The sequence below is a fragment of the Syzygium oleosum genome, unplaced genomic scaffold, assembly GCF_021117445.2.
Source record: "Syzygium oleosum isolate NSW1041296 unplaced genomic scaffold, Sole_v2.1 Sole_v2.01, whole genome shotgun sequence".
Lineage (NCBI taxonomy): Eukaryota > Viridiplantae > Streptophyta > Magnoliopsida > Myrtales > Myrtaceae > Syzygium > Syzygium oleosum.
In genome coordinates, this window is record NW_026607485.1 from 38,420,853 (window position 1) to 38,448,411 (window position 27,559).

The 27,559-nt window shown below is 40.7% G+C and overlaps 3 protein-coding genes across 3 annotated transcripts; 2 read left to right on the forward strand and 1 right to left on the reverse strand.

Annotated features, from left to right (window-relative positions):
• Positions 1 to 778: 778 nt before the first annotated feature.
• LOC115679670 (uncharacterized) lies at positions 779 to 11,078 on the reverse strand. The gene is made up of 13 exons (XM_056317669.1): positions 10,798 to 11,078; positions 10,341 to 10,545; positions 9,168 to 9,266; positions 8,152 to 8,255; positions 6,090 to 6,904; positions 5,860 to 5,982; positions 5,627 to 5,715; positions 5,349 to 5,549; positions 3,793 to 4,176; positions 3,103 to 3,186; positions 2,395 to 2,626; positions 1,620 to 2,001; positions 779 to 1,228 (listed from the first exon to the last, which is right to left on the reverse strand). Exons 2-11 carry the CDS (start codon positions 10,461 to 10,463, stop codon positions 2,561 to 2,563), a joined length of 2,088 nt encoding a protein of 695 aa, XP_056173644.1. The 5' UTR covers positions 10,464 to 10,545; positions 10,798 to 11,078; the 3' UTR covers positions 779 to 1,228; positions 1,620 to 2,001; positions 2,395 to 2,560.
• A 1,131-nt stretch (positions 11,079 to 12,209) lies between these two features.
• LOC115682794 (protein GAMETE CELL DEFECTIVE 1, mitochondrial) lies at positions 12,210 to 16,298 on the forward strand. Its single transcript, XM_030607133.2, has 3 exons — positions 12,210 to 13,101; positions 14,974 to 15,163; positions 15,760 to 16,298. Exons 1-3 carry the CDS (start codon positions 12,368 to 12,370, stop codon positions 15,976 to 15,978), a joined length of 1,143 nt encoding a protein of 380 aa, XP_030462993.1. The 5' UTR covers positions 12,210 to 12,367; the 3' UTR covers positions 15,979 to 16,298.
• A 3,828-nt stretch (positions 16,299 to 20,126) lies between these two features.
• LOC115682853 (L-type lectin-domain containing receptor kinase IX.1-like) lies at positions 20,127 to 22,479 on the forward strand. Its single transcript, XM_030607216.2, has one exon. It carries the CDS (start codon positions 20,334 to 20,336, stop codon positions 22,422 to 22,424), a length of 2,091 nt encoding a protein of 696 aa, XP_030463076.1. The 5' UTR covers positions 20,127 to 20,333; the 3' UTR covers positions 22,425 to 22,479.
• Positions 22,480 to 27,559: the final 5,080 nt, after the last annotated feature.

Genomic DNA, 27,559 nt, shown 5'->3' on the forward strand with positions numbered 1-27,559 from the left:
ATTAATATTTAATAAATTTTGTAGAATAGCTTATTATGAGATATCCGAATTATTAATTAATGGTAATAAATTATAAACAAAATAAAAGTTGTACACATAGATGTGTAAAGAGATAACATTTCGAGATTTGAACTTTATTGTGGCAGGTTGTTTATAAGATAGAAATGATTCAAATTGTAAATTGAAATGCGAATGAGATGAAATAAAATCATAAATTTAGACGCTTGTCCCATCGACAAAATACATACAAAACAAATAGTTGAGAATATTTTGGAAAGGAAAAGAAAAGATTGTGATCCCTTAAATAAGTATTAGACCCCTCGAGAAGGTTCATCGAGCTTTTATTATCATCATTAGTGACGCATAGATTTAAATAATCGAGCGCCTCTCATATCACTATATTGCGAGAACGACAATATTTCCCGTGTCTTCATCAATATGCATATCATACCCTAGTAATGTTGATCCATATTATCGACATGCTTTTCCAGGATACATATGCGTGTAAACTCTTTACCCCAAGCAGAGAATCGAATTATTTGGACACATGGTTCTTTGAAGACCCAAGTTACGAGTCCTTTTTCTTTTTGGTAAAAGTCATGAATCCATTCCAAAAGCACACGCCCAACTTCACAAAAGCCATCAGCCAAAAATCATAGACAATTCAATGAGGAATTGTTCATGATCTCTTTTAGGAATTGTCTAAAAGAGACCATGAACACGACAATTTAGACGGTTTTCGCAACAATTTTAGAGGGCTTCCATAGATTTCGCCGGCTGTTATGTATTCCCATTGCACATGCTCCATTATGGCCCAACTCATTTTTTCTAAGTGACCACCAGAAGAGGATAGTTGTTTCTTTTCCTACTACACAGGCAGCGTTATGTAATGTTGTTGCTCTGCATTACCAATCTGCAGTTGCATCTTCCGGAATACAGGATTGCCAGATGCCTAAAGACGACGTATTCAACAAAGATAAACAACTTGGCCTACAACATAAAGAAACTAGCCGACTGAATAGGGAGACCTACTAAACCCAGAGTGCGCCTTCAAGTTAGAGACAGTTTGACCATGCTAGCATCCTGTCAAGAACCTGTCCTGGAGGGGACTGGTGATGGCTCTCTGCCGACGACTCTCACTAATTTTTACTGGGAACTTACAGCTGGTTTCCGTGCGGTCAGGAAGTCATTTGTCTATGGAGTCAGGCGATAAACATCAAATGTTTACCTGGAGATAGAAATGCATAAGCCGTCAAATCAGAGTGAAGGTGATTTGAAGCAGAAGGGGAATCTAACAAAAGACATAAGTTAAGGTGCTTATTTGCAGCAAACGAATGTATGATTTTGTTAACAAGTACACCACTCATTAAACACCTCACTAAAGAAAATTTTCCATTCTCATTATAATGTATGTGTGATTAGTGAATTAAAAATGAAAAATATTTCCTTAATAAGTATGGTTAATAATACCCTGGGAGACTACTTCTTGCAAGTCAACATCTAATTGACTATGAAATTCAAACTCATCTCAAACATCTTCTTGCATGAGAGAGGGAGAGAGAGAGAGAGAGAGAGAGAGAGAGAGAGAGAGAGAGAGAGAGAGATTTTGACTGCCTGACCTGTGTGAGCTTGTCCCTGTAATAACCCGGACATGCCATTATGTTTTGACAAACTAGTCCCTGCTACTAGAACCTCTCGGCAGTGCTCAGACTGATATCACCAGTTGAGTTCAGCGGCATATCATATGTGCAGACAAGTTGGTACCAATAGATGATCTTACACCACCCGAAAAGTGATATTCGATAATATATACACAATGCAGGACAACTAAACTTAAAGTGCAACAGTCTCCTGCTTCTTTCTAGCTGAATGTTCCACATGCTGAAATAGGTTTTTGCCTTTCCAAGAATGTCATCATTCTGCACATCGCACAGGAGCGCCAGACTCCCAACATTGTGTGGTACCGTTATCATCGGATGACACCCTAGTCGATGACTCAGACTGTTTCAAAATAAAAATGCAACTAAGTTCTTTTCAACAAGAATTCTTCCAAAGCTGCAGCATTTCGAATAATTAAATTCTTCATTGTAGCCTTTAATCGATGTTCTCCCCCATGGAAATTTCAATGGCTACGGCATCTCAGTTACATTGCTAATACTAAAGTATTTTTCGTAAGCTAGTGTTTTATATTGTCCTAGTATCCACTCTTATAGTTCACCACTCTCCGAACATAATGTCTTAACCCAGTAGTGGTCCACTCTTGCAGTAAGAAAGAAAAAGAAAAAACAATGAATATTTCAAATCATGTAGACATAATCCTCACTGAAGAACTAACTCTGTTTTTTGCTAATACTGCAGCATTAATTGTGAGAGGAGCAACTGTGTAATATTTACCTGGAGTTAAAGGTGGAAAAGGACAACAAATGGATGAGTCTTCAAACAACAACATGCTAGTGGCTGAAGTTCAGTATATTTTTGTCAGTACTCAACTCATCAACACCATATTAGAACATGGGAACCAGGCAAAACAGAAGAATTGAACGATCTAGCTGCGTTTCTGCTATGAGGTTGGAGAGGAAGCATGGCAGTAGTCAGAATCCCGAGCAGTACTCTTGCTCTTGATGAGCTGTTTCAATAAGAACTCAAAGGTGTAAATAATGCAACAAATCCAGTTGCAAAAGATGGTGATTTTCAGTATTAGCATGAAGTGAATCTACCAAATGTACAGTTGACTCAAACTTTTGTTGTGAAATACTTTATCATGTTCTACGACTTCAATCAAACCCGCAGCCATTTGAAATTAATTCCAGCGTGCAACATGATGATCATCAATATTACTAAATAGACACTGAATTCACAACGTCTACTCCAAGTCAGAGTTTCAAAGTACCATAATATAGCCAAATATTGTCTTCGTAAAGAAATTACGAAGCAAGAGGCTAGTTCTTTTGCATACATATAGGGAGCATCTTTTCAGAGAGGACAAGGAAAATATAATGCTAACAAGTTTTTCCGCATTAACGAAAATGACAATGGAAAATATCCAAATACTGCCACATATACATCATTGGAGCAATATATAAGAAAGGTACAAGAGCAAACCTTGTAAAAGTACTTTTTCCTAAGTTTTATTGCCATGCGTATGCATCTTTTGACATTGATCTTGAGCATGTTATCATTGAAAATCTGCAACGCATCACATAGAAATGTCACCTTCAGCTCGAAGAAATTACTACAAAGGGAATAATATATGAAAACCCAAGCCAGGTATTGGAGATTTTCTTTCTTGCTTTTTTTCTATAAACAAAGGAAGCCTCTTTTCATATTCATGTTGACACATTCAAAACCTTTCAGAGTTAACTTTTTTAACTAATGGAGGTTCTTGAAGACCCTTACATATTATAGAGCAGTTCAAGCCATGGTTTTTTTCCATAAAACTATCATCTGGCACAGGAATAGTTAACATTAACCCCATAAAAAGGAAGAATGCTATTAATATTATAGGTATGCATCAGGCATTTTAAGTGTGCATCAACATAATTTATTACCAGCAGAAGAAAAGCCAAACAAAGTCTATGGAAGATTTTGACCTTTAACTAAATTAAAGTAGCTCCAGTATACCTGAGAGGCATGCCACGATAAATTCGGCAATCATATAAACGAGGCACATACTTATTATGAGCACACTAGTTCTCTTAACTAGAACAAAAAAATCCCTAGAGTGATCAAGAATGCTCGCATATACATGATCTCAGAGAATAAGCACAGAAGTGGGAAGCACAATAAACCTGCCTTTATCATATCATCAAACGAGTGGGTTTCTTGAATGACTTTCTGGCGGTTCATAATCAGAATTGCTGCCACACAAAAGACAGATAAACTGTCACCCCCTTTTGTAGTTGACGAGACTGGACTGCAGATTGGCACTCGATCATTCCTCGACCAAAAACCTTTTGTCAATCCGCAGAAGGGACGGGTTGATGCAGATTTTACTCCACTATCTCCCTTGCCGTGTTTTGACTGTGCAGCACTTTCTGAATTATCACTAATCTTATTTATAGCTTCTAATGCTGCATCAGGTTCAAAATCCCTAGGGTCATGAATCACCAATAAATCCAGGCAATTCTCCTCCAAATTGTATTGTAGGGATTCGTCAAAATCAGCAGCCCACATCATCTGCATTCTAAATCAAAGTCAGAACTGACATTGAAAAATTGAAGTGAACACACGCCTATTGAATTCATGCCTTCAAAAAAAAAAATAGTTGTAAAGATGCGATTGACCAAGCCAACCTCATTATGTGATCTATAGACTTTTGATTATTACTTTCATCAATAGCAGGCAGAAAAGATAGGAGTTTGATTGTTGAAACAAACTCACACGAAGTTAAATCCCAACAGATTTAATGGTTGTATCATTAACAAGCTCCTCTCAGCAGATTGATTCAATTGAAATACTAAATAGCATGGAATATCTTGTTTCTTATACACCTATTTAAGGGGAAAAAGTATTTTGCATCAATCGAAACTAAAAGAATTCCAAATTAAGATAACTCGCTCCGTGATCTGAGAGAGCCAATCTGTAGCAATAAAAGATAATCTATAATCATTGATTCTCTCGACCATTAAATAAGTTCAGAAAAGACACGAGCCAGACATATTCAATTTCCCATACAGGCAAATAAACAGTAGATGTAAGGCACTCAGGTGAATTGAACAAACACCCAAGGCTCACCTATTGTCAGATTTTTCTCACATAGACAACAGCTCCAGATATTTTTACATATTCGAATCCTTCAAATTCAGTAGTTAATACTACCTTTCCCTAACACTCATTGCACAACTGGCAAAAGGCACCAATAATAACATTATGCTAGTCTGTATCAGGTAACTTAAGTCAATTTGAGTTATTCTTACAGGTTAGAAGCCTTTTCAACAATGATAAAACAGATCACATAGAAACGACTACCTTTACATTAGCATAAGTAACAACCTGACTTACACCGCTATGTTAAGTGGTAAAATGCAGTTATCAGAAAGTATAACATCTCTGCAATAGGCTGATTTTTCAGTTTCCAAATTCTCATCCCTTCTTATGCCCATCTGAGGATGAGCAATTATTCTTTCCAAGTCCTAAATAAGGTTCTTATCCTAAACTTGCATATCTGTCTTATTGCTGTTTTAGTAGTCACGGATATATGACTTAATTAGCAACATCTCGGGACAGTCTCCACAGTTTTCTCCTTCCCCTTTTCTTCTCTCACAAGATATCTGTTGGGAATTATGCGTGGTTTTTTTTGGGCAGGGAGGGGGGCAAGGGGGGATGGGGTGGTTTAGATGCATACAGACCTCCCACATCCGAAGAGAATCATTAAAAGACAATTCACGGCGGAAGAGCACCAGCAGCATTCTGAATGCAAAGTGAAGACTTTCAGCACCAATACGTGACAGATGTGCGAACATCTCCCTGTCTGTGAGTTCCAAAATGCGCCACAAAATTTGCAATTGCTTCATCACTCCTGTCGGCCCTTCCATTTGAAAATTTTCACGCTGGAAAAGGGAGAAATGCTCAGGTTGAGGGGAAACATGATGTTATCAATCTCATTGGTTTCTAAATGAAGGGATACCATTCTCCTTAGAAGCATCTCAAAGCACCAAAATGCGTCAGAATTATCCTCAAAAAGAACCACGAAAGGTGACAGCAGGTCACTCATACCTAAAAAGTTCAAATAAAAGCTCTCTTTGAGTATGAAGTTTAGAATACAACAACCACAATCAAGCTAAATGAATGCAACACGTGGAAAAAGCTGACTTGACTATGATTATAAACATTCACATGCACAAAGAAAAGGGACTGCACCTTGACAATACCCAGTTGCAGGATCAACCCACGCATAGACAGCAAGGATATCAGACATTCTAGCCAGATTTCTTGTATCCTCATAGAATTCAAGATGACTATCTGTTCTCACCACATCTACAACTGAGAAAATAACAAAAGTCAATTCCAATAGAGCAGAAATATGTAAGGACATAACAGACATATGTACCGGTTTTCTGTAAAAATTGAGACAACCATGCTCAACTTACCTATGCGGTGCAGAGTCCATAGCCACTCTGATACTCTCTCTTCACTGACATTAACTTCTCGAGATGAAGTTGCACATCTGAGAGGAGATTCTGGAATACTAGATATCTTCAAACTGCTTACAATTTGAGTTTTACTAGCTAATTTTTGGGACTGTGACACTGTCCCACAGGCATTAGGTGGGATCATTTCTATTTCAGAGTTAATGGGCGGTAAAACACCATTTGAAGGAAAACCATTTTGCTCCACAACTAAATCAGTGTTGTTCGTAATTCGGAAACTATGCATTCTATCATCTCCCGTTTGAAACATATCGTGTGTAGAAAATTTGCTGTCAGCCTCATTATTTTCTTCCCTATCTTCATCATATTTCTCAAACAAATTAGTTACAGGCAATTGAGGAAAATCAAAATAAGTTTGGATTCCAGATTGGGATCCATTTGCTTCTCTCACTACTTCTTGAGAACCAGAAGTATATGGAGCGGCACTGGGCAGTAAAGTAGAAGTGTCATAGGCTGCACCAACATCGTTGTCCCTCACGCTGACAAGATCAGCCGAATCAACGAAACTTTCCCTTTGACATGCTTGTGACTGTGACATATCTGTACAATCATTTTCCAGATGTTGGAAGTTATCTAATCTACTTGCACTATCTATGGAAGTTTGTCTGCTTTCCGTTTTGTCTTCTCTTCCATGGTCATCTTTTGAAGATGTCCTTATGTCCAAAACTTTAGACCCCACCACATAGGCAAGTGAACCAGTCCCTACACTTGAATTCATCATTTGGCATTGTCTGATCAGATTGCTGTATCTATCCCTGCATAAGTTCATACACTGGTTTAACAATTGAATTTTCAGCCATTTTTATCATGATGCAAATGACAAGCTTAGGAGTTTTTGTAATTCCACAAACTCTTCCTGCACTGGGGGGTGGCTATTGTTAACAAAGATGCATAGAATATCAGCACACGTAATATGAACCAACTAATGTGAAAAGCAAATTATCTTAAGAATGTTAAACCAGCACTTAAAAATATCTGCATACTGAAAATATTTAATTCCACAATAATCATCTATCCAGAATTACTAAAATGCCAATTTCCTACCTGAGCACACATTTCCTGCCCCATACATGTACATTATTGTAACATGAGTTAATAATTTTAGCTGATCCGGGTAGCCAATGCTTAGCTCCGATTCTTTATGAAGTTTTCAAGGTGTTCCTTTTGCCAAGACTCATTGGATTGGCATCAAGGAGATCCAACTCCTATTATTTTCATGACAGCATTTCCAGGGAAGATTTTTTTTAAAAAATCATGTTGCAAAACAGTCATAAACAACCCACATACAGTGTAAAATCAGAGCACATAAGTAAAGATCATCAAAAATCATCATCATAGTCAGAACAAATAGAAAACCAAAAGCACATGCACTGTTTGAAATATACTTGATCCTTGTAAAGGAGCTCAGATATCCTGAAGTTTACACAGAGAAATTAGAGGATTCCTCCTTTATCAATTATATTGACCTTATGGCTTGAAAGAAACGGGAGGATTTCTTTCAAGGTTTACAGTTCTCATGTCAAGAGTTACATATGTTGCTTTAAACATGCTATTGACTTGATTGCCAAGTTATTTAAGGACTTTCTATTGTCTCAATTACTTTTCCTTTGTTGTTACATTCATCTTCCCTTTTTTGCATATCTAGAAGGAAAACGACATCCTCAAAGTTCTATTGTTGGTAATCGTTTTCTGCACTTTCAAATATATAAACATGTACACTCAGTTTGTATCTTTGTTTAGTTCAATTTACTTATCATTCAACAAAAGAAGAATATTGTGAAATGTCAACTATAAAGATAACACAAACATCATATTATTCAAAGTAAAGGGAGAAAAAATTGACGTAATAAGTGTAATGGCATATTATACACCAGCAAAGCTAATTGGATCCACTGTTTCGGATCAATCTATTTGCAAGAACAAGAAAAGAGGAGATTGTATCACATGTTTATCATGCAACATTTCAAGCACAGAAATAATATTTACATAAGTGGGCCAAGACCTCCGTGCTTTTCTCAATTGCCTTCGAAACTCATCCGTACTGTCCAGTGCATAGCAGCCAAGTAAAAATTCCCATAGTTCTGGTCTTATAGATGGATCTACACCCTACATGCAGAAAACAAAGTGAAAGATGGTTAGTGTTATTCAATCTACAAAATAAGAACGCAGCCAATTCAACAAAGTTTGATGATACCTATGAGAAACAGAAGCAACATTAAATAAAGTTACCTAATAGTCACAAATAAATCCAATTTGCCATCACATAAAGACATCTCGTGAACTCAGTAACAAAAGCTGAGGCAAGCATAAAGGAAGGATGAAACAGCAGAGTATTCGCCCATAAATTAGGAATTGGCATCAATTTGCTCTGCAGATTTTTTACAACAAAAAGGAGACCATAACAAGTATGATATTGACAATTTTTTGTCAAGCACTCGGGAAATCGATCTTATCACATTTTCTCTAATTATAGCTAAAACCATAAAACTCTCGTGCTTATGACAAATCAGTGATTCAATGATGCCACTATTAGCTATCAAAGTCTCAGCTAAAGCATATAGTAGGTACAAGATTGCCAAACCTGCGAGTAAAGCATGGTCGACAAACCAACCATACTTTAGCCAAAGTCTGGGCTAAATTGTCTACTAGGTAATAGATTTCATTCCGAGAGTATATTATAATTAATCAAAAAACCATACTTTTGAGTGAAGGTGACCGTTAGCTTTGTAAAGATCGAAACGTCTTCATCTAGAATAGGGTCATAAGGCCCGATATAATACATTCAGCTATCAACAAGGGATAGTAAGTACAAACTATATCAACTGGTCTATGCAAGAAGTAGGTCAAGTGAAGCAAGCCTAAGAAGCAAAGCTGAGCAGAAATCTCTCTGGAGAAATATCATCATCCTGGAACTAACTACATAGAGGGTGTGATCTTATCAAAAAACATACTGTACTCAAAGGGCAAAAAGCATGCAGCATGTTTATGCAAATTAAACAACTCCAAAAATGTACATACCCCAAGAATGATCGACCTAAGTGCTTTACGAAAAGCCAAAACTTTTCCATCACTATCAAAACTTGCCTTCCACTTTTCAGGCTTGAGCATTTGGCTGACCTGAATCAAGACGGAAAATAGAAAACTCAAACCACTATAAAAGTTGAAAGTTTACATGAGCCAGATTAATAAAAAAACATACTTTTTAAATTAGAAATGGTGCATGTCACTAATTAACAGTCCATGCGATAACATAGATTTGTCTTTTCTGGAAAAAAAAAAGTTTCAAACCAGAACATGCGCTTCTAGATTAGCATGAACATGTGCTGTTACTTGACAGTCAGTACACTGATTTGAGAAGCTTAAGCGAACCCATCAGAATTAAAAATTTAGGCTCTTTCTTTAGTCGGCCTGTATTATTTTCCCATTTTAGGAATCTAGGATCTTCCTAGGCAGTCAATGTCCTAGTGTTTGAGAAGCTTAAGCGAACCCAAGTAAGTAATTTCCCTTTAAGCACATAATCTTACATGATATAAGAAATGAAGACCTAACTAGGCTATTACTATCTTTATGTGTTTCCCATTAAAATTTCATTCAAATAAATGCTATTTCTTGGCGCATATACTTAGTTATTGTCCCTATTATCTCTCTTCCCCAATACAGAAAGGAGCAACACGGAAGCTGCATGCTTAGAGTGGCCCGCCAATTACATGACTGCCAGTGGAAGTATGGGCACATCCACCCACATCCTTCCAGCTAGTGTGCATGATTGGTGTAAATTACAGGCCAATGTAAAAATATGATTTAATTTTAACAGAGGGATCACAAAATCACATCACAAACTACTTATATATTCCCATCGCATTGGAGACATCTCATCAGCCATCAACACAGTGGTGTAGGTGTTGCACGGATGAATCAAGACAGGGCTGAGTTTCGAGAAGCTTTTTTCTTCAGAAGTACGAACACAATTCGACCTACATTATACATCTTCTGGTGCAGTGAAATGGAGAGTGCAAATTCATGTTGACGGAAGCTAGTGAAAGAAGAGATGGCATCAAAATCATAAACCAAGAACAATAAGCATGGCTACACCAGTCAATCTACTTCATCACGCGCCATACTCATTGAACCATGGACATAAATGAAGGAACAATGAAAGATCGCTGTAGAAAGTTACTGCCATAAAACAACCTTTATAGGAGATTGAGAGAGGCAAGGATCCCCAATATCACGGACAATCGAACTCATCCTCTGCAGATTCACCGTGCTCACTTTCCCGCATCTCCATGGCTTCTCCTCTCCACCACAAGACATCACACTTTCCGAAACCACCCCCTCTTCCTCCCTTACCCAGCAATCATTACCAGCAAAATGCCAACTCGAGAATCACAACAAACTGCAAAACCAACAAGCTACCGAATCATTCAAATACACGAAAACCCATCGGAACCGAACCCGAGAACTGATCCGGGCAAGCGTCAAAAAACCATCTTGCCGATCGTTTTAGCTACAAATCAAGATTCGGGCGAGGCTACGGAGAGATCAGAATCGAGAACCGAATTGCATTGCTCGATCGCAGCCCGAATGCGGACCAGGAGCAGCCGGAGAGCGACCCAGACACTGCAGAGGCGCGGAAATGGGGACTCACCAGGCGATGCGCCGTTCCGACGGTAGCGACGATCGGGGACGGCGATCGGATTTGCCCGGTTCGACGGCGACGGCGAAGGAGATGGGGCACGTGCATGCGGCGGCGGCGGCGTGGTCACGCGAACAGTGGTCAATGCGGGGGTGCGTGTGTGGGGGTGTTGGAGGGAGGAAAGTGAGATCTCCGAAGCAGAGAGAGAGAGATACGATGATGGCGGTGGTGGTGGGTTTAAGGCGGAAGGGGAGGAGTAGGAGGCAAGCCTCTTCCTCCTTTTTGTCAATTGTCACCACCACGCTCGTAGACCGTTTCTTCTCTCTCTATCTCTCTCTCTCTCTCTCTCTCTCTCTTATTTTCTTTCAAATTTTTTCTTTTGTTTTTCTGGTCACCCAAAATAATATTTGTTTTTCAGTTCAGTTCATATTTTATTTTATATATATGTGTGTGTGTGTGAACAGTGAAATGGTGAGGTGATGCTTTGGATGATTATTTTTTTTTCAGAAATTGTCATTTTTTTTTGCTACTCTCGTACTTACTTCAGACACAAATAGTCTATGAATTTTGGCCCAATATGTAATATAGTCCTTAAACTTTTAATTTGTTCAACGTGGTACTTAAACTTTAACCTAATGTGCAGCGTGGTCCCTAAACTTTTAATTTGTTCAATATAGTACATGACCTTTTGATACATGTTCAATTTAGTCCCTAAACTATATAAAAATGTTCAAACGTGTTCCCGATCTTGGAATTAATTCATGAACCAAATTGAAATTTACAAAAATCCACAAATCACATTGAACATTAGGCTAAAGTTCAGGGATCACATTAAACAAATTAGAAGTCCATTCTATTACTAATCCTACTATCTATCTCATTTGACCAAATACCACTATTCTAAAATAATATCGCAACAAAATATATATTTACATAAACTAGAATTTTAATAACATAGAGACTGTGTGTCTTTTTTTAAATATTTTCAAATGTTTATGTTTTAAACTTGCTTGATTTATTTTATCGTTATTCCTAATCAGTTGAAGACATACCACAGAAAAATTATACATATATAATGATGCATCCACGGTCAAATGTGATGCATTTGTTATTTGGATGATGTGTTGGTCTTCTTAGCATAGCCCTCCAAACACTTTTACTAGGAGGACCGCATTTTTATTGGCGGAATGCTTTTGTAAATTTAAGTCGGGAACTTTGAAATTGTTTTATAAACACATATTGGACACTAAATTCAAACACTGTGATAATTATAACGTAAATAAATTGATAGATGGATGGATGAATATTGAATAATAAATGATTTTACCGTGATTCGGCTAAACAAAAATTTAAAAGAAGAAGAAGTCATAATAGGTCGATATAATTTGTCAATTTTTTCTCTTCAACTTTTAAGATGATTTTTCCTAATTTCCATTTCGTAAAGGATGATGCCCTAGCTCTCCCTCCCTCTCTCTCTCCTACTCCTCCGTCGTCGTCGTCGTCTTCTCTTTCGTTCAGCAGTGCACTGGCATTAGCACCAAAGATCCATTCTTTGCCTTCCCAAGAGCTCGCGCACGCTTCAATGGCGCACAGCCTTTGTCGCATCGCGTCCCGTCTCGCCGCCTCCGCCGCCTACCACCGAGCCGGAGCCGGAGCCGGAGCCAAAGCGCCGGCCTTGCCGGTCGGCGCCGCCGCAAAGGTGGCCTCTTCTTCCCGCGCTAGCTCCAGAGCTTTCTCGGCGAGCTCCGACGGAGGCGACCCGTCCTTCCCCGGCTCCGGCCCTTTCGACGACGGGGGTTGGGATTCGGTCTCGTCGTGGTCCACTGGGATGACCAAGGACTACTTCGACGGCGAAGCGGTGGGTCGCAGGACGAGCCCCGGCCCTGGCCCCGGCCCCGGCACGAGCACGGCCCCCGGTCAGAACCCAGGCTCGAACCCTTACCAGTCGATGATGATCTCCGATTTGCAGGAAGTCGAGGACAAGTTGAGGGAAATGGATGAGGAGAACAGGAAGGGCAAGGCGTTTGTGGATGGCTGGGGCGAGAGGATGAGAGAGATCAGCGTGCTGCTGAAGCAGGTGCGGGAGCCGGGGGCGAGAGGGTCGTATTTGAAGGACTCCGAGAAGGCGGAGATGTATCGGCTGCACAAGCAGAACCCTGAGGTTCACACTGTGGAGAAGCTGGCCAAGGATTACAGGATCATGAGGCAGAGGGTGCTCGCTATTCTTTGGTTGAAGGAGATGGAGGAGGAGGAGGAGAAGAAGCTTGGCCACCCTTTGGACGATTCGGTCGAGCTCTTGCTCGATACTTGCCCCGAGTAAGGAATTGTTTTGTTCAATCTTTGTTGCATCGCATTATTATTGTGGTAATTCAATTGGTTTTCAAAAGGTTTGATCAATTTGATGGGATTAATCATGTCATTTGTCGGGGCTGTACTGGTTAAATTTGCTAGTTTGTATGGTTTGGAGGACATTCAATTAGGACAACTAGCGCTTAAACTCAAGAATGCTCAAAATTGACTTTTGGGATTTGTTGTGGAATCTAGTCTTTTGCTACTTTCTGTGATGAGGTAGTATTGTAGCTGGTTTGGAGCTTTAAATAAAATCTCATTGTGCTTAGATCATTAACATTAGCTCAGTTTTGTGTGCCCTGTAAACGGAGAGCTCGCCACTGTCTTTGCATTGTAATCATCTTTCTGTCGAACAAAATAATTTGTTTTTTTTTTTTGGTCAGAGTCGAACAAACTAATTTGCTATAATACAAGCGATGTAGGATTAGATGAACCGATGTAGTAATCTGTTGGCCTTTTAACAGGAGTGGCACACTGTTTAAGTAACTTATTTGTTGATTAAGAAAGAGAAAATCTTTTTGTTCAGCATAATCACAAGTAAGAGGGTAGGTTCTAAGATGTTGCTCTTCTAATTTGCGTTCTGAATTCTTGTATTAGCCTCTTAGGAGTTATTTGTTTTGCTGAATGTCATCTTCTTCATTTCTTTCTCAAATTTGTTCAGGCAATAATTTGTATGCGTCATTTATATATTTGCTGAACATGTGTTAGTTGCTGATAGGACTTCTGCTTTCATAGTTCTAGATCTGAATCTGTGCAGTTGGCATTTTTTTTTTGTGAGAAGGCTTCTTTGGTGGCAACTAAGTGAATAAATATGAGAGAGTTGATAGAACAGGAGATTGATTAGAACTAGCGGCTATCGAAATGCGATGAATCAGGGAGGAGTTTTGGGAAGCATGGAATTCATTTTAACAACAATTTGACCAAACAATCTTCTTGTCATTGCTTTTGAAAGAGAGAAGGGAGATGGTTAGAGCTAGCAGCTCCTGAAATGGACAAGTCAGGGATTGAAGGTTTTACAAAGGATGGAATTCAAGGAGTCAAATGGTCATTTGTAATCTGACAAGAACTGTAATTTAGGGAATTCTGGCATGCATTGGGAATCTGTTAGGTTTTACAGCCCTGAAATTAATCCTTCTATGATAAAGGATTGAACCATATTATTCTAGAATCAGTGCAGTTTGCGATGGCCAGCTGTTGCTGAGAGAGAGAGAGAGAGAGAGAGAGAGAGAGAGAGAGAGAGAGAGAGAGAGAGATGCCTGAGTCCAAGGCTCGTCTTCCTCTCTCTATCCTTACTCTCTCTCTCCCTTTCTTAGATATTGTGGCTGATTTGTACTCTTTTTTATCTTTTTTTTTTGGATAAGAGAAATCCTATCCTGTTGTATGCGGGAATTTGGGGCCAGATTCAATCGGGAGATATATCCAAACATATGCGGTTATATTTCGTTGACTCCAAGTGTCGGATTGGATATGTATATCCTGTCTGGCTCTATGTTAGATCCACCAAATGCATCCTTATTGCGCATGGATTAGGAGTGCACTGTACAGAATCCTTATCCAGAAAACAAAATGGATAGCCTCAAAATTGTTGGCTTTACTTTTCAAGTGATTTAGTCAATCCACATTGTTAGGGGACATGATTTTATGTTTGATTTGCAATGAGGTTTTGTGTGGAGAACTGAAGAGAACTAGCAACTCTCAATCAAGAATATCTTCTATATTTAGACAATATTACTTGGTACTTCTAAGTAACCCATGGTTTCATATTAAATTTGAGATTTTCTAATGCAATTCTTTTAACTCGGGCTAAAAAGTGTGATATTGATCAATTTCTCCTTGCAGATTTTTCAATTCCCATTGCAGGGAGTTCCATGTGGCATCCCTTCCTTACAAACCTGACTTCAAGGTTATGCCAGAGGGTTGGGATGGAACTGTCAAAGATCTAGATGAGGTCCACTATGAGATCTCAAAGAAAGAAGATGAAATGCTGTATCAAGAATTTGTCCAAAGATTGAACTTCAACAAGATGAAAGTAAGTTCAGTTGCCTTTTTTGTCAACTCTTGGAAAGATGGTTAAATCAAATATATAATTGGGATTTGGGTGCTTCTTTGGTTGGTAAATGTAGGTGGAAATGATTAAGTTAGCAGATGAGTCTGGACATTTTGTCAGTCTTCATTTTCATGCCTTCAACATCTAGGATAATTTCTACGATTTCTTCCTTTAATTGTTAAATGCTAAAGTTTCAGAGAAAGCGATCTGTTAGTACGCTAAAGCTTGTTGCATAGGACAAATGCTTCACTAACTGGTGCTGATCAGTAAGCATGGGCAGGATCGTCTTAAACCCTGCAAATTTCCAACTTGCATAAGAATATGAGATATAGGCTCTTATTAAATGGGTCGGTGTCCTGGTACTATGCGACTCTTGAGAAAGCTTATTCTGGCCTTTAGCTCCATAAATGAAGAGCTGCTCTGTGGAGAAAAATGAGATTTCAAATCATGATGGCCTCCTGACTTTTTGATATCTGTTCTTTTTCCTTGTCTTTCCTGTATATAAACAATCTTGTTTTCCATATTGAATTCCAATGGGATATTGATGAACTAATGGATGTGATTTGGTCTGTTTACAGGTGGCTGGAAAGGTTAAATGCCACAAATATAGCCGACGTCGGCCCTCAGAAGGATGGAATATCACAGTCGAAAAACTCGGACCACGTGGGAAGCGTGGAGGCGGTGGAGGATGGAAATTTGTAAGCTTACCCGATGGATCTAGTCGGCCGCTTAATGAGATGGAGAAAATGTATGTGCGGAGGGAGACGCCACGTCGCCGACGCAGGATACTCCCTTGATCGCTTTGGATTCTGGTGCTGCTTCTTTCAATATAGTGGGTGACATGATTAGGTGCTAAATTGTCTGTTTCTTTCCTCTTCCTTTTATGTATCTTTGTGCTGTTGGTGCAGGTTCTTTACTTCTCCTCTTTCTGTTGTGTAGTCACAATTCAGCAGTAGTACTTAGAATAAGGGCCACAATTTTTTGGTCTGCCTGCAATTTATTTTGATCACTGATGATTTTGCTTTAGATGCTGATCATGTTGATAGCTACCTCTAAAACCCTTGATTCCTCAAGGATCTCTCAGGTTATGCGTATCGTCGAATTGTTTTTCTACTAATTCCAATAAGAGCATGATGGAAAGAAATGTTGATATTGCGTTTTGTGGTGGCAGACTTTACATGTGCATTCATTGGATTATGGATAGGGTTAATACCACGAAAAACCTTAAACTGGTACACTTGTGATACATTTACCCCAAACTATTTTTTTGACCATAAAAAACCCCAAACTGGTACACCTGTGACAATTTTACCCTGAACTATTTTTTTGACCACCAAAAACTCCAAACTGGTACACCTGTGACAATTTTACTCTGAACTTACCATAAAAAATTTCAAACTGGTACATATGTGACAATTTTACCTTGAATTAAAATTTTAATATTATTTTTTATTTTTTTTCGAATTTTTATTTATTTTTTATTCTTTTCTTTTCCTTTTTTTTTCATCTTAGGACCACTGGCCGGTCGCCAGGAGTCGACGGCCGCAGGCGGAAAGCCGCGAGGGCAGCCCTCGCCGGCGTCGGGCGAGCGCGACCCTCGCACTGCATCGCGAGGCGGCCCTCGCCGGCGTCGAGCGAGGGCCGTCCTCGCTTGCCTAGAGGCGGCGACCCTCGCCGTGCTCGGACGAGGGCGCCCTCGTCGGATGCGCGAGGGCGACCCTCGCTGCGTCGGGCGAGGGTCGCCCTTGCCCTGGGCAGGAGAGGACGGGCCCTCGCCTGACGTAGGCGAGGGCCGCCCGACGCCGGCGAGGGCGGTCCTCTCCCGACGCAGGCGAGGGGCGACCCTCGCCGGTATCCCTCTCCCGACGCAGGCGAGGGTCTCCCTCGCCCGATACCGGCGAGGGTCGCCCGACGCTGGCGAGGGCGGCCCTCGCCGGCTTCCGCTTCTGGCCGGTCACCGGACCGGCGATCGGCCAGAGGTTGAAGGTAAAGGAAAAAAAAGAAAAGAAAAGAAAAAAGAAAAAATTCAAAAAAATAAAAAAATAATATTAAAAATTAGTTCGGGGTAAAATTGTCACATGTGTACCAGTTTAGGGTTTTTTGTGGTATGTTTGGGGTAAAATTGTAACAGGTGTACCAGTTTAGAGTTTTTTATGGTCAAAAAAATAGTTTGGGGTAAATGTGTCACAAGTGTACCAATTTAGGGTTTTTCGTGGTATTAACCCTTATGGATATAAGCACAAAGTAAAGGGACACCCTAGGGTAGCTCTTCTCGTTGCTTGAACTTGCTAACTTGATCTAGTCATCAACCATAGTGTTTGAGAGAGTAGGGATGTGAAGCATGATCCTACATATTGAATAACAACATGATCAATTATGGGAACCGATAAATTTTACCAACAAAAAATGATTGAAATCTGAACTCAACTGGATATGCATCTGAAATTTAACGTGAAGAAAGGTATCCTGATTGCATACATTTTTACCATTAACGGAGGAAATAAATTAGCACGGAAAGCTGTCTCATTTAACATTAAACTATTACAATAGTAGAAAACACAAGTTATAACACATTACAGTTGAAATTTAGCAAGAATAACTCTATTACAACTGAAAAGATCAGTCTAAAAGAAAAATGGAAAATTCTAAATAAGGGCTTGAAGTAGATTCAGAGTGAATCTTATCTCACCACTCAAATAAGTGTATGAAGTTGTTAATTTAGTCTAGAATAAGTGTTTGAAGCTGAGCTGTTTTCTCAAAAAAGGATCAAAGTGAACATTATCTCACATAATGATTTGAATGGTCAATTTATTCTCAAATAAGGACATGAAACTGGATGGCCAACTCTTTTGCTAGCTAGCTTTTTTCGATGGCTAGAGCAGGGGGCAATTTCGTCAAATTTTTTGTTTTATTTTACCCAAGTTGAAGTTCATGCTGACCAATCATAGGTGGCCGAAACCCTAAAAATCAAAGGCTCCAATTTTAAATTCATTGATTCAGGAAGGAAAGGGTCAGATTTGGTGGGTTTGCAATTGCCATCCTAAGAATGGTCTGGATAAGTCATTTTCTGATGTGATACTGTATGCAATTCCTCCCAAGAGTTTCTTTCCCTCAGCTTCAGCGAGTGATTCTGTTCATTCTTTTTCATCGAGGGGGCCTCGGATAGCGTACATGGTCGGATGAGGACCGAGGCCACTGATTTTATAGATGCTTTCAAAGTTAGTTTATCAAGTGCTGTCAAGGTTCTGGTGTTTTTTGACCCCCCAAAAAAAATATTCTGGTGTTTCAACCTTTTTTTCTGTTTGCAAATTTTGGATAAAATTGCCCCTAATCTAGCCGTCAGAAAAAGGCAGCCGGTGCAAATTTGATTGGTCGGCAAATTTGAACTCTTATTTGATACTAAATTTGCCACTTCATGCGTTTATTTGAAACAAAATCCATTTATACTTTTTTTTTTTGAAAACGGCTCTACTTTAGATTTTTATTTGAAATTTTCCTTAAGAAAACAAAGAAAATCGAGGAGACAAGTTACAAAAGATTCCTAGTACCATGTGCAAGTATTTTTACCTTATCGTAATACAAAAAGAATTGCACGCTCCACAAATTATTCAGCTGATGCTAGCACCAGCTGAACATCAAGGTTTTTATTTAGTTTTCTAAGAAGGCTTAAAGTGTCCCATTTTGAGCTTGAGAATTATGGCATGAATCTTTGTCCCGTTGGAATTCATCTGCTCTTTTATGGGAAGTTCAAGCCTGAGACAATTAGGTTTTATCCAAACGCTCTGGAAATTCAAGCAGACCTTCTTCTTGAGTGTAACCTATTGAATATTGACTTGCATCACTACCGACGCTATCTTCAGGAACAAAAGCGTTTTCATCCCTGGTATGCGTAAGCATCTCTTCAAAGTCGTGAAGGACAAAGCTATTTCCATGGGGACAGTTGAGGATACTTATAGGAACCGCATTGTCCAGAGAAAGTGGGACCTTCCTCCTTCTATCTTTGATTAATGACGATTATGGCTGATCTGATGCCTTTTGGAGCGGATTCCGGAGTTGTGGGCTTCACCTCCATGGTTCGGTTTGGCCCGGCTTATTGTGGTGGTTTTGGTTTCCGGCGCCTTTTGTCTTTGCTTGGGTAGTCTTTGCTCATGTTCGGGGCCCTCTTGACAGATTGCCGGAGTTTTTGGCGTCGCCCATCCAATCTGCGGCTGGATTGGTTGTCTTTGTCTTCTTATTTCTTTTTTCCATGTTCTTAGCCGTCCTTCGGCTTGTTATATAGTTCCTGCTGGACCCTCTTGACCTTGTATGGACATTACTATGTCCTAATATGGTCATGAGCTGGTTTGGGCTTAGGTTGTATTTGGTGATTTGGAAAGTTATACATATTCTTACCTTACCAAAAAAACAAGACACTTTGCTTCAGCTCTTTTTGCTTCGTAAATCTCCTCCTTTTCGGCGCTTGATATTCTGTACCTGGGCCGATAATCTTTTGGCAATGCCATTGATGTATAGTTGGTGTACGGCAGCAGCGCCCTGCGAATCACAACGCCGTGAATGTCATCATAGTATACACTATCTCTTCTTCCTAATTCTACGTGCCTGGCCTTCTCTCTTCTAGAGAGGACTTTTATGGCGACACTCTATACTTTCATCAGAAAGTTAATAGCATCAAAGTTGAGAGCTGGTCCAACATTTGAAGGAGTCTCACCTCTCGAGTATGACTAAGTTGTTTGTCGCGCCTCTTTGTCCATGTCGATGACCCATTAAAACTCTCTGTTTTTACATTGTCATAATCAATCCAAGTCTTACGCTGAGACTGTTGATTTTGATTACATTGGTTATCAACATATTCATTTTCTGATACATGCTTCCAATTACAATATTGTATTGCATCCTTGTACTTATTTCCTTATCGTTTCTCTCATACGCAATTTGTCATCGTTGACGTTTCTTCCCTCAACTCAAGTTTCCACTTTAACTGTTTTCGATCCAGTAGATTGAAACAGTCCAAATATGAGATGAATTCATGTTGCTCATTTTCCAGGCTTCTATCCTGGAGCATACATGAGGAGGAAGTGGAGCACATGGTCACCCGAGATCAAGAGACCCAGCAAAGCTCTCGATACTCGATCATGTTTGTTGCCTCCTGACGATGGAATTTCGACGTGTTCTACTACTTGCAGTCTCTATCTTCTCTCTGATCATCCATTTTGCAGGTTCAGCAACCTTTGAAAAAATTTCTTTCGCTTTCCCACCTTTTAACTCGAGCGTCATATCCAGTAAGGGAGAAGCGGCCGTAACAGGAGCCGGTAACGTTATACAACTTACTCTCGACGACCCATCGGGGGCCTTCACTAGCATCAGTGGTTGGGCTACATATAGTCAACCCATGCACCTTTGGGATAATAACACAGGAAACGTGGCAGACTTCAGTGCTCGGTTTAATTTCACCATCAAATCCCAGAATGGTGCAGCCTTCCCAAATCATGCTGATGGAATGACTTTCTTTCTTACTCCGAATGGATCTCAGATACCCGAAAATTCCTCCGGAGGTTATCTTGCGATTGTAAGTGAGCTGAGTCCTTTCAATTCTAGCACTCCGGTCGTTGCTGTAGAATTTGATACTTTCTATTGGAATTCATGGGATCCACCCTGCATTCATGTGGGCATCGATATAAATAGCATAGCTTCTGCCAAAAATGTTTGTGCCGACTGGATGGAGTACCACATACAATATGGTCGACAACTTCATGCCGAGGTCACTTACAATTCTAGCACACAGAATTTAAGTGTCACACTGGCAGGTGACTACCTCAATTATACCAGTCTTTACCAACCGATTAACTTGAAGAACTATTTGCCAGAATGGGTGACTTTCGGTTTCTCGGCTACAACTGGATACCAATTCGAGGCGCATACCGTTAATACATGGGAGTTTAGCTCTGGTCTCTTAGTCTCTGATCCCGTCGTCTCACCCCCGAGCATCTCTGATCCCGTCGTCCCACCCCAGAGCAAGCCATGGCTGATGCGGGCATTCTTAGGTTTGGGCGCTTTTGTGTTGCTTATTCTTGTCCCAAGCGTTGCTTTGTATCGTTACTGGTCAAAGAAAGATAGAATCGACAGGAGTGGAGAAGAATATGATGTTCCGTCGATGGATGAAGAGTTCGACCAAGTTTCGGGACCCAAGAAATATTCATACAGGGAGTTGGTGGACGCAACTAGCAATTTTGCAGATTCACGAATGCTCGGTGAAGGTGTATTTGGAAGAGTGTACGAGGGCTACCTATCGGATGCAAATTCTCGAGTCGCTATCAAGAAGATCAGAGCGGAGTCTAAACAAGGGATTAAGGAGTACGCGACAGAAGTGAAGATCATCAGCCAACTCAGGCACAAAAACTTGGTCCAACTCGTCGGCTGGTGTCACGAGAAAAAGGAGCTCCTCCTTGTCTACGAATTGATGTCTAATGGTAGCCTAGACTCCCATTTGTTCGACAGCGAAGCTTTCCTAACATGGGAGAGGAGGTACAAAATCGCTCAGGACATAGCCTCCGCATTGCTATACCTCCACGAAGGGTGGATGCAATGCGTCATCCATAGGGATATAAAGCCGAGCAACATCATGCTCGATTCGGATTCCACCGCCAAACTGGGGGACTTTGGATTGGCTAGGCTGGTTGACCGTGCCAAAGGGTCACAAACAACTATACCGGCCGGAACCGTGGGCTATATGGCTCTCGAATGTGTCTATACAGGCAGAGCGAGCAAGGAATCCGACATGTACAGCTTTGGAGCTGTCCTGTTAGAAATAGCATGCGGAAGAAGACTCATCGAGCCCAGAGAAGAAGGAAGCGAAACTCAGCTTGTGATGCAGTGGGTGTGGGAGCTATATGGAACCGGAGAGCTCCTACATGCGGCGGACCCGAAGCTAGGGGAGCATTTCGACGAGATGCAAATGGAGCGCTTGATGATTGTAGGGCTTTGGTGCACTCAAGCGGACCCTCTATGTCGGCCTTCCATAAGAGAAGCGGTAAATGTTCTGAACTTCGACTCTCCGCTGCCTAGTCTCCCGTCTCAACCGCTAGTTCCGAGAGTCCCATCAGCTCCGTCGCACATTTCATCCTACGGGGCCACAACTAGCGGCGAAGCATCCAATTCTCTGATCGAGCTATCCACATTGACTGCCTCTTCTTCTAAGCAATCTTCGGTTTCGTCTTCTTCTGCAATGCTCTCGAATGCAGAATGATCACAATGTCAGTAGCGCACCATTTTCATGGTCTGAACCGCACGAGATGAAATTGATGTTAATCGTCACTTTTTTAAGGTTGATCATTTCAGGACGTACCAATCAATATGTAAAAACTATACGTCCAATGCATCATGTTGTCTTAGTATGTGGCACCTTTGGAGTCTTAAGGCGTTATTTATTACATCGTGTGGTTGACTTTCCGATGTTTATGATGACGAAGCAACCAAGCCTCTGGTTGGGGCTACCGTGGTCGCATGACCCGACCTCGACCGTCGGCTAACGTCGGCCGGCCTTCCGCAACTCTCGATGGAGCTTCACCGGCTATCTAGGTGGAGTAACAGTTCTTACGAGGGCCAAACCAGAAAAGCAAAAAAAAAAAAAAATGGTGAAGGCAGTTTTGAAAGAAAAAGATTATTAATCCTAGGAAATGATATTCTAAAAACACCGAAAGCCCAAGCCAAGTCCACTAGCCTTGGGCTTCTAGCACTTGGCCGAAAAGCGGGACAAAAAACTTTGCCAAAAACCCTAAGTTTCCCTCGAGTTTTTTGGGAAAATTGAATCAAACTGTAAGACATATTGGGTGGACCGTCCAAGATGGGCCAAACCCGGCCCATGAGCCACAAGGGCCCATGAGGTAGTTATTTGTCTATCTATAATAGAAGGCACCCCTTGGAAAACAGACGTGATTTTCCATATATGCAAACACACTCCTTCGATACAACGTTTTCTCTGTTTTCCTTCGGAACGCACGTGAGTACGAAAGACGATCGAAGAACTCTCAAGCACAAAAGCGGCACTTAATCTGTGACAATACCGGGTATGTTCGTTGTGTGATATACCTGTACGATCGGTGATACAAGTTGATGGTCCTAGGGCACGTTTTCCGCATTGATCGAATTCGTTTCGAATATGTTTCGAACGCAATGATCGGGGATTGAGTTTTCCCAACATTGGTATCAGAGCCCGTTTACTTGTTTCCCGATCATGCATGTGTACCGTCTCTACTATACTGCTTGTTTTTTCGTTTCGGCCTTGTTTTTTTTGTTCGTTTTCGTCGCGTCGCCGAACTGTTGATGCATGTTTCGATTTTTGTTTTTCGTCAAAACTTGAATTTTATTGTATAAACAGAAAGGGCTCGTCGAGACGAGCAAAATGATGGGCGGCGCGTCGCCGGAGGACGCCGCACGCGCCCTCCCGCGCTGTCAAGGGCAGTGCGCGCGACGGCGCGTGCGTACCACGCGCGGCCGTGCGAAACAGCGCGTCGGTCGCCGCTAACCGCCGATGATGACGTCATCGTGACGTCATCAGGAGCGGACCCATTGACCCGACCCGAGACCCGACCCGGTTGACCGTTGACCCGACCCGGTTGACCGTTGACCCAACCCGATTTTACCGTTGACCCAACCCGTTGACCCAACCCGGTTGACCGTTGACCGAACCAGTTGACCGTTGACCAGTCAACGGTCGGACCGGTCAAACCGGTCGAACCGGACCGATTCAAACCGGCAGAATGACCCAGTTATTTCTTTCGGCCCGTTCGAGCTCATTTGAACTCCGATTTGGGCGTTCTTGGTATCGACATGCTCATATCAGAATGTTCTACGTTATGGTGTATTCATATTATATTTTTGCTACACTTATGAATGTGAAAATGCACGATAAACCCTATGTACACGTACTTAGGGGTATATTCTTTAGCATTTTCTCTAGTATTTCTCTATAGTTTTTTGAAATACAAGTGCTAGATAATATGTATATGAATAAGCATTCCTTATCTTAATGTATCATGGATTATAAGTAATCCTTTGTTCTGCATTCGTTGCAGGAACAATGGTACATTTGAGACGCACTCCGATAATCCCCAGAACGGCAGCTCAAAAGGAAAAGCTTGAGAATTTAAGAGTCAAGCTAGCTCTTTATCGATGGGACGCTAGAGATGATATGATGACACACATCATCAAGGTCAACAAAATGATACAGGATATCATTTGGAACGGTTTTGTAATGCCGGAATATGTAATGGTCGGAGCCCTAAAATGCACTATTCCTGAGGAGTTGGAAAGAATGCTTGATGAGGTTAGAGAAACCTTAAAGGGTCCAAGCTATAAGATGCTTATGGAGAATTTTCTGCAACAATACATAAGGGTCGGGGCAAGGAGAACATCAACCCTTGCATTGAATGGGTCTCGGCGCAAACCATGGCCCGGATCTAAGGGTTTTCCGGGAGCCTCTGTTTATGTTCCGAAGAAAATAAAACTTTCTAAAGAATTTTATGAGTCCTTTCCTGTCTATGTGTTGGATTGGTACACTTGATGTTATTCTTTTAGGATCTGGAACCAATTCTGTACATGTTTCTAATTGATATTACATATTCTTAAACATTTGTGAATGTGTTATGATATATATATATATATATATATATATATATATATATATGGTTATGAATTTTTGGTGATTTCTCATTTTATATTGCCATATTATGCGTTATGTTTTATGTGGGAAGTTCTTCAAAGTTTGTATAACTTTTGAAGAACCAATTTCATTACATAAATGATTATGTTAATGGTAATTTCAAATTAGGTTTTTTAGACGATGATTGGGAACATTGTGAACTTTCGACTCTAAGACCTTTTGTGAAACTATTCATTAACATGATTAGTTTATGTAATCATGATGCTGATGAAGCATTTAGATAGGCTTTAATAACTCGTGCGTATGTGTCTGAAATGTTCAGATACGATGGCTTCAGCAACTAAGAACATAGTGGCTGAACTTAATAAGGGAGAAAAATTGAATGGCGACAATTATGAGATTTGGAGTCTCAAGATTCAATATGTGCTGGAAGAGCAAGAGGCACTCGAAGCTCTTAACCAGATTATGGAAGAACCTGAGGATGGGACAACTGCCAAACACAAGAGGGACAAAGATGCCTTTGCTGTTTGGAAAAGAAAGAACTCTCTTGCTCGCATTACGTTGCTAAGCAGCATGGACAATGACATCATGTGAGAGTTCGGACGTTTCTAGAGCACCAAAGACATGTGGGCTGCACTGGCATCAAGATTTCGTCGAACTTCTGTGACCAAACTAAGACAACTCACTATCCGTTTCGACTCATATAAGATGTCTCATGGAAAGACCATGAAACAACATTTGAGGCAGATGTCGAATATGATTAGTGAGCTAAAGGATGCCGGGCACATACTCACCGATGAACAAAGCAGTGAGTGCAATCCGCTCTTTGCCTCAAAGTGGAAGCACATGAAGATCCATTTGACCCACAATGAGGGTATCAAGACCTTCGAGGATGCTATGCGGCATCTTGAGCTGGAAGAGGATCGCCTCATGACGGCTAAGCCAGAAACTGATATTTACTTTGCTGGTTCTAGCTCGCATGGAGTTTCGGGCTCCAAGAGGAAGCACCCTGTTGGGTCAAAGAAGTGGAAAGGCAAGGGGCCAAGTCCTTCAGGGAAGAAGCCGAGGCTCAACCAACGGGAGAAAGGAAAGCGTCCTTTCAAGAAGAACATTTCAAGAGTGAAATGTTTCAACTGTGGCAATAAGGGTCACTTTGCTCGCGACTGTGGCGAGCCAAAGAAGGTAGAAACCCTTAGCATTCATGAAAATGCTACTTATGTGTCTAGTTCGGTGTTTCTAACCGAATCTAATCCTTTGTGGATGTAGACTCGGGAGCCAAGACCATGTAGCGAAGAACGAGAAGCTTTCGTAGAGTTCTGACGAGTTCCACAAGGAACGAAGTGGATATACATGGGGAACAATTCAAGAGTGGAGGTCAGAGGCATTGGCACCTGTCAACTACTTATGCGCGGTGGACGCACATTGTTCCTACATGATGTGCTATTTGCTCCGGAGATTCGTCGGAACTTAGTTTCGGTGTTGGTTTTAGTTAGACTTGGTTTTAATGTAAACTTCCATAACAATGGTGTAGACTTGTGTTTAGGTACAAGTTATTATGGTTCCGGATATTTTTTAGATGGTTTCATTGTTTTAGATGTTGACTATTGTGAAGTTAATGTTAGTTATTCCTTATTTACATCATCTGATTCTTATGAGAATGATGTGAACGTGTGGCATGCTAGACTTGGTCATATTGGCCAACAAAGAATGAATAGATTGGCTAAAGATGGCTTATTGGGCAATATTAAAAAGGTTGATTTGCCCATATGTGAGCATTTCCTAGAAGGAAAAACAACGCGGAAACCATTTGGAAAAGGAACAAGAGCTGAATTTCCTTTGCAATTAATCCATACTGACATTTGTGGTCCAATGAATATAAAAGAAAGGCACGGGTCTGTTTATTTCATCACATTCATTGATGATTATACTCGATTTGGACATGTCGATTTGATTTCTCATAAGTCCGAAGCTTTAAATTGCTTTAAAAGATTTTATGAGCTTAGTGGAAAATCAATTAGACAAGAAAATAAAAGCATTAAGATCCGATCGAGGTCGAGAATATCTGTCTGATCAGTTCAGAAATTTATGTGATGAAAAGGGAATAGAAAGACAACTGACTATTCCATATACTCATCAACAAAATGGTGTTGCGGAAAGGAGAAACAGAACCTTAATGGAAATGGTTAGATTAATGATGGCACAAGCTAACTTGCCCATCACCTTTTGGGGTGATGCTTTGTTGACTGCTGCCTACATACTTAACCGTGTGCCTTCTAAATCAGTTGTTTCTACTCCATATGAGTTATGGACAGGCAGAAAGCCTGATTTAAGCTTTCTAAAACATTGGGGTTGTGCTACCTATACTCGTGAGTCTTCTCACAAGTATGGAAAATTAGGCCCAAGAGGCAAAAAGAGTATTTTTATAAGATACTCAGAGCACTCAAAAGGATATGTATTCATAGGTGAGCAAGAAAGCGGAAGTATAACTGAATTTGAATCACGGGATGTCACATTCTTAGAGAATGAATTTCCTAAAAAGGGCGAAGTAGGTGGTGATTACTCACTATACGAATCTGTGGATCGTGATAGTGAAGTTAGTTGGAGCATTGTGACAAATGGAGAGTTGAATGCAACCCAGTCTCAATTGCAACCACTTAAAGAGACGACACCACCATTATCTCATTCGAGTGGAAGCGCAATGGAACGTGGTGAATCATCAG